The sequence below is a fragment of the Hyalella azteca genome, unplaced genomic scaffold (assembly GCF_000764305.2).
Source record: "Hyalella azteca isolate HAZT.00-mixed unplaced genomic scaffold, Hazt_2.0.2 contig3150, whole genome shotgun sequence".
Taxonomy (NCBI): domain Eukaryota; kingdom Metazoa; phylum Arthropoda; class Malacostraca; order Amphipoda; family Hyalellidae; genus Hyalella; species Hyalella azteca.
Window position 1 is genome coordinate 240,220 of NW_025933402.1, and position 9,179 is coordinate 249,398.

Sequence of the window (9,179 nt, forward strand, 5' to 3'; positions counted from 1 at the left end):
GTGATGAAGCTCAAGTAGCAATGGTATAATGGTTTGCTAGCTCTTCAGCTATCAAGCTATTTCGCACCGAAGGTCAAAATATAACATCGCCAAAGAGGCAAAAGGTCTCAATTATTCAAAATCTAAAGTTAATCATCACCCACAATTAAGGGACGGAAAGTCTCAATTGTCCAGCCCGCTGAAGCTGGCTCGAAAGAAGCAGCGTTAGCATCTCAAAGAGACGAAGTGACAAGGAGGGACAGGTAAAAAGCAAAGGAACGAAGACACTCGAACAAGAGGTCGTTTACACGGGACGTCGGCCGCCCGCACGAGAGAGACAGAGAAGGGAAATGCAAGGAATCCTGCCTACATAATAGCTTAACCTCACAACTGAGATCTGCAGTCTGACAATGCGAGCTCAGCGGTGGGATGCTCAGGAACAATTCCCCTCAAAGATGAAGCTCAACTTAATAATTTTTTGTCGAGGACAAAGAAACGCGTACTCAAAAATATATTCAAGTACACCGGACTAGCTTCAAGTGGCTTAATAGTCGCTCGACACACGGGAGGCACGGAAGCACATCAACGGTCAATGATGGTCACTACCATACATGGCATGCAGCACTCGTTTGAACACATGCAAGTTATTCGAAGAGAAGGCTAGCTCCGGCACCCATGATTTTACAGATTAGATTGCTAATTCCGCCTAGGCTCCCGTGTCGTGGTGGTATAGTTGACCATTTACTTGAAACTGATTCACAGTTTCTAAATTTTTCGTGATTACATCATACCAGACGTGATGGAGACAAGTGTGTACAAGAATGAATGGGGCTACGTTTTGGTTCGTTAACCTTTCGGGCTTGATAGGTAAAACTCTGAAGGCTGGATAACAGTTGCACTGTGACAGTTCTGTTCAATGGTCAATTGCGCAATCAGGGCCTCAAGTGGTCTCGGAGAATAGATGGATGGGGACTCTGGTATTAGAACTATTGGCTGACGCTTCGGTTCAATAGTTTCTGCTAGACTATGAATGATAGGCTTTATCTTCCAAGTTGCCTATCACCTAAAACAATAAAAGGGATCGTGTCTCATTTAGTACACTGACCTTTACGCCGGTTGTTTGGAGATCTAAGTGCTATTCACGATCATGCAACGATGCCTTCCTCGACAGTCTCAATACTCGGTTAGGGCCAATCGGCCGAAGTTTACTCTTCTAAAGAGTCCCCAAAAACGTGGCCCCGAACAAGATTGCTGTTCTACATTCCACTACATTAAACTCCACAAAAACTGTTAATAATCCTTTACAACTTCCCATATACCATCTGTCTACATCACGACTTCACCTCACTTGCAGCTGAGGTCAGCAGTCAAATGCAGCGATTTACATATGGGTTATAAAGTAGCCGCCATGTAAAAGTAGCCGCCATGTGCATAAAGTAGCCGCCATGTGCACAACCTTCAACGTATATGACTACACGCCAACCTTCAACGTATCTGACCACACGCCAACCTTCAACGTATATGACCAAACGCCAACCTTCAACGTATCTGACCACACGCCAACCTTCAACGTATCTGACCACACGTCAGCCTTCAACGTATCTGACCACACGTCAACCTTCAACGTATCTGACCACACGTCAACCTTCAACGTATCTGACCAACAAAGGCCGGGTCCCTTGTGAATCAAGTCACGAAAAATTTAAGAATCGGCAACAGGCCATGGGCCTATTTCTTCAGCGCCGACAATTCTATTCTATTCTACTGAATCGACACGTTTTTCCGTGTTAATTGAGAACGCGAGGAGGTAAAAATAATAAAAAAATCCTCGCCATAGCCTAATGGGAATTGAAATGTGTTCATTCAATTTCATAATTATTGGTTACGAATTATATGAATGGGGCGTGTCGAAGAGGAATAGCCCAAGAGTAGTCGACGGTAATACCCACGCACTTTTGTCGAAATGGGAGTTATTCATTAATATTTCAATAAATTTTTAAGTGGCCACATTAGACGCTGGACCTCAGCTTACGGCTAGTCAGTGTGTAAATGAGTGTCAGCAAGAGACTAACAAGGCAAGGAGTTACACCAGCAAGGAGTCGAGGTGCTCTGACTGCATGTCAGTGGCAGCTGCATTTTCAGAGGTATTTCGGTCAACAACTGACCATAATACGTCCCATAACTTCCAGTGACGCCTACAACTATTTTAAGAGTTACCTGGTCACATTTTTGATGAGACGGTCAATTGCTGACGAAACCGCGTCGATTTTCGATAATGGATAGCACATAAAGGTTTTCTTTATTATACGTTTTAAATTATTATAAGTTGTTTGTGACTGATCGCTCCTATTACTATAGTCGGCAAGGTGCGCACAATAATACTAACGGGTAAAATGAGTTTTAAGCATATTGGGCGTCTTTAGAAACCATATATCTTTACCGCTCCAAGTACCTACCTATACAGCGATAATAATAGAGCGAAGTCCAGACGTAGCTGCAATAGAGGGGAAGAAGACGAAAATAAAATAAGTTTTAAGTGGCTTTTTTGTCGTTTTTGCTGCCGCTCGAAGCTGCAGCTTTGACGACTGCTCTGCGGTAGGCTTTCCATTCTACCACGCAGAAAGCCAAGGTGCCTGCTGCGCAGAGAATCACCAAGATGGCTGCAAAGTGAGAAGACATATTGAATGTGAGAGACGAATATTTTTCCCCATTCTAATATTCCTTACATTTAATATGGTGCTTTCAAGCGTGCCTTTTTTATGGAGCGTGCCTAATCATAAAAAATGAATGCAGGGCGAATTTTGGAGCACCTTCGGAATTTTGGACCACAAGAAACTTTGGATACCAAGATTCGTATAGTACCGAGATGCCAGTGCAGGCTGATGTATGTGGAATAGAAGAAGCCGCAGGCGGCACTGAAGCTCTGCACGAACTTGAATACGGCAAAAGCAGGGCCAGAGTTGTCAGAGTACACGGAGCCCAGCAGCGAGTAGACTTGAGTGTTGAAACATGCGTCGCCGAAACCCAGCAAGAAGCTGCATAGCAGCGCAATCCAAACTCTGCCACAAGCAACGTAGAGGTCAATTGAAATTAACAAATACGTTAACATACAGTTGAATACTGGTGAACGTTTTTCGTGAATCAATTGAAAATTTGCAATACGTCATAATTAGAGTTTTGCAAGTTGCCTCACATGGGCTGGCCGTCAGAAAATTTAGAAGGTCCATAAGTGTCGCCTAGGGGGGAGTCCTTGGGGAGGTTCAGGAAGATGAGGTAAAAGCAGACCATGTGGATCAGGAAACCCAGCAACACAATTGGGTCCCGCCCGAACTTGATTGTCTTGCTACCGAAGATCCCGAACGTAGCGCCGGCTGAGGAAGTGAAGTAGATCGTAGAGAATCAGGCTTTTTGTGGCACAAACAACAGTTAAAATCTTCAAGTCGTTTTGATTTTTTAGTGAACTTGTGCAGTCAGCCGTTATGGGGTGGATACAATCAATGCTCTGGGGAAGTGTCTACAAGTGTCACAATTGGAAGTGGAAGCTATCTGTTCCACATTGACTGGGTTAAAATCAGCCAGTTACAAATTACAAAAGAAGAAAGAAAAAACAAGCAGTAATGAAGGCAGGAAGACAGTTTGGATGGACAAGAAGCGTAAAAAAAGCTCATACCAAGGATCTCTCCAACTCCAATTGAGATGCCGGAGAGTCCGACCAACATCTTGGGGTCAGGGAAACGTTGCGTGAAACTCAGGCAAGCGCTGTACACCCCGCTGAAGAAACTCAGCTCCAGGCCTGCACAGTAACATTACTATTAGTACCTAAAATGTTGTATTTGTATATATTGTAAGATGTTGTATTTGAATATGAGAGTTTACAATTATCATAGGGCATAAATATTCATTATCAATCTTACAAAGGGCTAGATCGCTACATATATTTTGAGAAATTGCATGTAAAATAAAAAAAGTGTTTGGCTCTTATAAAAGAAAATAGGACAAACCCGTGTAAAAGAACGTGACGGACAACAGAAGCATGTCTTTGGTAACAAAAAGCTTAAAACTTTTCATAAGCTCTTTAGCAGGGGAACTCGTGGCATCAGATCTGCCTGATTGTGATCCCGGTTTGGGCAGTAGGAGCAGCACGAGAGTCCCTGCCACAGACACGGCCGTCAGGGAAATGAAGACCACGAAGCGGGTGTCGGCACTTATAACTTCCTGGCCTCGGAACTTCACGAACACGAAGATGTTGCCGAACACCATGCTGCGTGACATAGATTTGGTTAGAACACCATGCTGCGTGACACAGTTTTGGTTAGAACACCATGCTGCGTGACACAGTTTTGGTTAGAACACCATGCTGCGTGACACAGTTTTGGTTGGACACCATGCTGCGTGACACAGTTTTGGTTAGAACACCATGCTGCTTGGCACAGTTTTAGTTAGAACTCCATGCTGCGTGACAGTATTTGTACGAAGGCTATGCTGCACCATACGTTATTTTTTAGAACACCGTACTGTACTACATATTTTTGGTAGGAACATATGGGGGCTCGTGGCCCAAGCTGATTTGGAGTTTTAGATGGTGAGGTTGGTCGCGTCGCCAAGTCAATTAAGATTCTCAGCTCGGAGGCTGTGGGTAGATATAGGGTGGGGTTGGACTGCATTAGTAACAACTCTTGTCGACCTGCTTAGGCTAAACAATACACGCACTCGGTACGATTACAAAGTTGTACAAATCATACAGTCAAATAAGGGTTAAGAATTAAATTTGTGACCCAGGAAAAAGCTTCCTAATAAATAACTCCCGATGTGACTTCTGAAAATGAATAAATGATATATTAATTCTAATTCATAAGTACAAGTTATCGTGAACATGCCAATTAATACACTGAAATGTATTCTGTTTATGATTTATTTTATCTAATTTACTTTATAAAAAATCTGGCAAGGAAACGAAATGCTGTTGATCTGTCGCATGTCAAGAATTTCAGAGCAAACGAAGGCTCAAAAGTAATTTGCCGCAGCAACTTCTGAAGTTGCCGCAGCATCTGCTGGTGGGATTAATTTTTTTCTTTTCACTGCAGCACTTGCCTGCACTGCAGCATAGACCAAAATATGCCAGAGTTCCTGGTTATGGTGGCGTCGTCGGACATGAGGGTGAGGTAGTTGCCCTGGCCGGTCCAGATGAGGGCAGCTCCGAGACCCACGACCACCGACACCAGGTACAGCAGCCACGTGTGCGGCCACAGGAACGACGCGATGAACAAACTAGCCATGAACAAACCGAGCGTCATGACAAATAAAACTTTGGCATGGTCACTTATTTATGTCGGGGCTATAAGTCCCAACACAATACCCAAGAGCCGTGGTGTTGGGACTTGTCATCCCGGACAGGGTGGTCTTGGAGTTACAGTTCAGAGTTCCACTGTTCCAGAAAATGTATAACAGCTCAGAAAAATTCAGAAATTTGAACTACTTATTAGTAAGCTTGCGGAAGATTCCTGTATTCGAATGAAGATCGGTAGGAACAGTGATGGAGATAGCAAGCCATTTTATGCCATTTAGAGCAATGCACCACAATCTCATATGTAATCGGCATTGGAGCAAAATGAATTAAGACCAAATAAAAGAAAGAAATTTATTGGCGGTATTTGATCGGGTGGTATTCGAAACGATATGGTTAGTCCATGTTTAAGAGAATAGCAATTGAAGGGCTTGCCGTGACATCTTTTAATTTATACTCCTACGTATGGCACGTGTACCAACGGACCGATACGAGGTACCGCGGAGGAAGTAAACTTAAGGATTGGTTAAATGTGCGAGTATAAGAAGAGTTAACTCCTTATAGGATAGGTACACACGTGTAAGGGATGGCCCCGGCCACCATGGTAAGTTTAGGCCCCAGGATGGCAATGAAGGATGGAGCAAACCAGTTGGTGATGGCAACCACGGTGTAGATGATGGCCAGGGACACGTAGCCTGAGCCTGTGAAGCTCGGGTCCTCCTTCTGGATGCTGTCGATCACCACTTGCTGAAACGGACGACAGTTGCTAACGAGGCTCGTTGCTCAATCCCATCATTTTCATAACGTGTATCAATGCAAAAACAGTAAAATGTTTCAGAATCAATACTTGTTCATGTTGTTTTACGATTATAAAGTTAATTGCAATGAAGATTACAAAAATTGTGAGCATTGAAAACGCTTCAAAGGCCAGCTACTAGTTAAAATTTTCAAGCAAGATTTTAAAGAATTTTCTTCTCTGACAAGACAAATGACATAACCGATAAGAGCCACGTTCAACATCCTGAACGATGGATATCGTGACCAGTCAGGCCTGCAAACAACACACCACACTGACAATGGCCAAACACCCTGGATGACGGAAGCAATGACCAGTGAGGCCTGGAAACAACACACTACACTGACAATGGCCAAACACCCTGGATGACGGAAACAATGTCCAGAGAGGCCTGGAAACAACACGCCACACTGACAATGGCCAAACACCCTGGATGACGGAAACAATGCCCAGGGAGACCTGCAAAAACACAACACACTGACAATGGCCAAACACCCTGGATGACGGAAACAATGACCAGGGAGGCCTGGAAACAACACGCCACACAGACAATGGCCAAACACCCTGGATGACGGAAATAATGACCAGTGAGGCCTGGAAACAAAGGGCAGCTGCTGGACCTGCATATTTCCCTGCGTCTGGAAGGACGTGAAGATCAGCATGAAGGCGAAGCCGAGCACCACCACCCCCAGCGTGCGTCGCTCCAACGCCATGGCTGCGGCGTCGAGTACTCTGCTAACTCGAAATTTCTTTTATTTCTTATGTTGGGAGCATAGATTAGAAACCAAACTAGCAAGTAAAGAATTGATTGTAAATGTTCAATATTTAGCAAATGCTATAATAATGCATAGAAGGGGCCAATAAAATTTTACTCTAGCTGTACCAGAAGATTTAAAAATAAATAAGCAAGAATTAGATGGCGGAATAAGCTTATTTGAACACAGGCGGTAATGGCGAGAGGATTCATTGATTTAAGAATATTATTCGACCCTGAAAATGAAGAAATATACTTCTCTGTAAATTTAGAGTTGAACTGTATAACCTGAAATATTTATTGGGAAATTGAATCAACTCTTTGAAAAAACTATATAAAGTTTGAGTGGAAGTGAAAAATTCCGGTATTTCGAGGCATATCATGCCTCAACGATAAATAAGGCTGTAGTAAATGAATCACTATCGTGCAAAATATTATTCATTGATTAATTTATTGATTACTATTGATTCATTGATTGATTTGAACTGATTGATGTTACAATGCTCTTGTGTGGCAATGCACGTTACTTTAAAATCCTATTTATACATAAATTTAAATAAGTTGTATCTTTTAAACAAGTAAATTAATAATTCTCTATACATTACGAAGTATAGTACTGTCATCATCACATAACTCAGCGTCTGGAAATTTCCGGCTAGAAAGGCATTGCACGGTTGATGAATTCCGGCTAATAATCACCAATCATCATAGAAAGCCTCTCGTATTAATCCATATTCTCGATGCATTTCAGAACCCAGAGGACAAAGAGGACAGGATTTACTTTGAGAAATTTGACGTGTTGTGATTGGCACCGTTTGCCAACACTACGAATCTGTTGACTGCTCACCATCTCCTATCAGATTGTCAACATGGTTTTATTGCCGGTAGATCCTGCACCGGCCACTAACTTATTATCTACGTTGAACGAGTGGACTCGCCTGCTGGACGAAAGGGAACCAGTGGATGCATTGTACCTCGATTTTGCCAAGGCATTTGACAGTGTTACGCATGAGCGGCTGTTACGTAAAGTGAAGTTTTTGGGAATTGAGGGAAACGTACTCCAATGGATCAGAGAGTTTCTAGTAGGTAGACGAAAACGTGTCAGTATTAACGGAACTGTGTCAGACTGGGCATCAGTGCGCAGTGGCGTGCCACAAGGAAGCGTTATTGGGCCTATTTTGTTCGTTGCTTTTATAAACGATCTGCCAGAAGCAGTGTCCAGCGTGTGCTCCATGTATGCCTACGACACAAAAGTTTATAATTCAGTGAAGAATGCGTCAAATAAAGCGCAATTGCAAGATGATCTTGACAGCTTAGTTAACTGGGCTGATACGCGGCAGCTGTGGTTTAATGCTGACAAGTGTAAAGTACAGTGCTTCACCTCGGGAAGAACAATGAACAGCAAGGTTACAGTATGAGAAGACATGGTTGCAACGAGAGGGTAATAGTTGAACAGTCTAGTGTGGAAAAAGATCTCGGAGTTTATGTCGACAAGGAGCTAAAATTTTCTAAGCATGTTGAAACGCAAGCTAACACATCCAACAAACTTCTTGGATTAATCAGACGCTCATACGAGTTCCTAGATGCAGAAGCGATGAAGCAGTTGTTTGTTGCTGTTGTGCGCCCGAATCTAGAGTTTGGAAACGTTGTATGGTCACCGAGATTTGAAAAGGACAAAAATTTAATAGAGAATGTTCAAAGGCGCGTAACAAGGATAATTCCAGGCTTGAAGGGCAAGTCCTATGAAGAAAGATTGAAGATTATGAAGCTTCCAAGCCTCAGTTATCGACGTCTGCGTGGGGACCTCATTGAAGTATATAAGTATACTCATGGTTTATCCAAGGTCCCCGAAGGATTACTAGAATTTGAAACAAGAACCAACACCAAGAGCCACAGCTATATACTAAAAAAATTGCGCTGCAACTTCTCCACGCGACAAAATTTCTTCTCGCTTCGAATCACCGACATGTGGAACAGCCTCCCCGATGACATCGTTGGCGCTCCAGGTATGAACGCGTTCAAGAACAGACTAGATAAAGCTATGGAATAATATATGTTCAGATTTGAAATGCCTAGCACCATATCGAACCCGGTGGAAGTCGAGTAGCTACTTCAAACTATCGCCAGTCATGAAAAAATCCGGTCAAATGACACGATTTTAGATCTTCAGTGAACAAGGCACGAAGAGGAAAAGAATCGGCGACAAGCCACATCAGGCCTACACTGCAGCGCCGAGATCACTATGTTATGTCATGTTATGTTACCGAACGCAAGCGATTGCTACGTCTGAATACGAGCCAATGATGGGCACTATCTATTTAAAAGGAAAATTTCTGAGCATATTACTTTAGTCACCTACTGAAAAC

At 43.1% G+C, this 9,179-nt stretch overlaps 1 protein-coding gene across 1 annotated transcript; it reads right to left on the bottom strand.

Moving 5' to 3' along the window:
* Positions 1-2,468: 2,468 nt before the first annotated feature.
* LOC108672154 (UNC93-like protein MFSD11) lies at positions 2,469-7,069 on the bottom strand. Its single transcript, XM_018159780.2, has 8 exons — positions 6,680-7,069; positions 5,841-6,010; positions 5,071-5,247; positions 3,981-4,240; positions 3,650-3,772; positions 3,173-3,350; positions 2,842-3,038; positions 2,469-2,639 (listed from the first exon to the last, which is right to left on the bottom strand). The coding sequence occupies exons 1-8, from the start codon at positions 6,770-6,772 to the stop codon at positions 2,512-2,514; spliced, it is 1,326 nt and encodes a 441-aa protein (XP_018015269.1). The 5' UTR covers positions 6,773-7,069; the 3' UTR covers positions 2,469-2,511.
* Between the last annotated feature and the right edge of the window lie 2,110 nt (positions 7,070-9,179).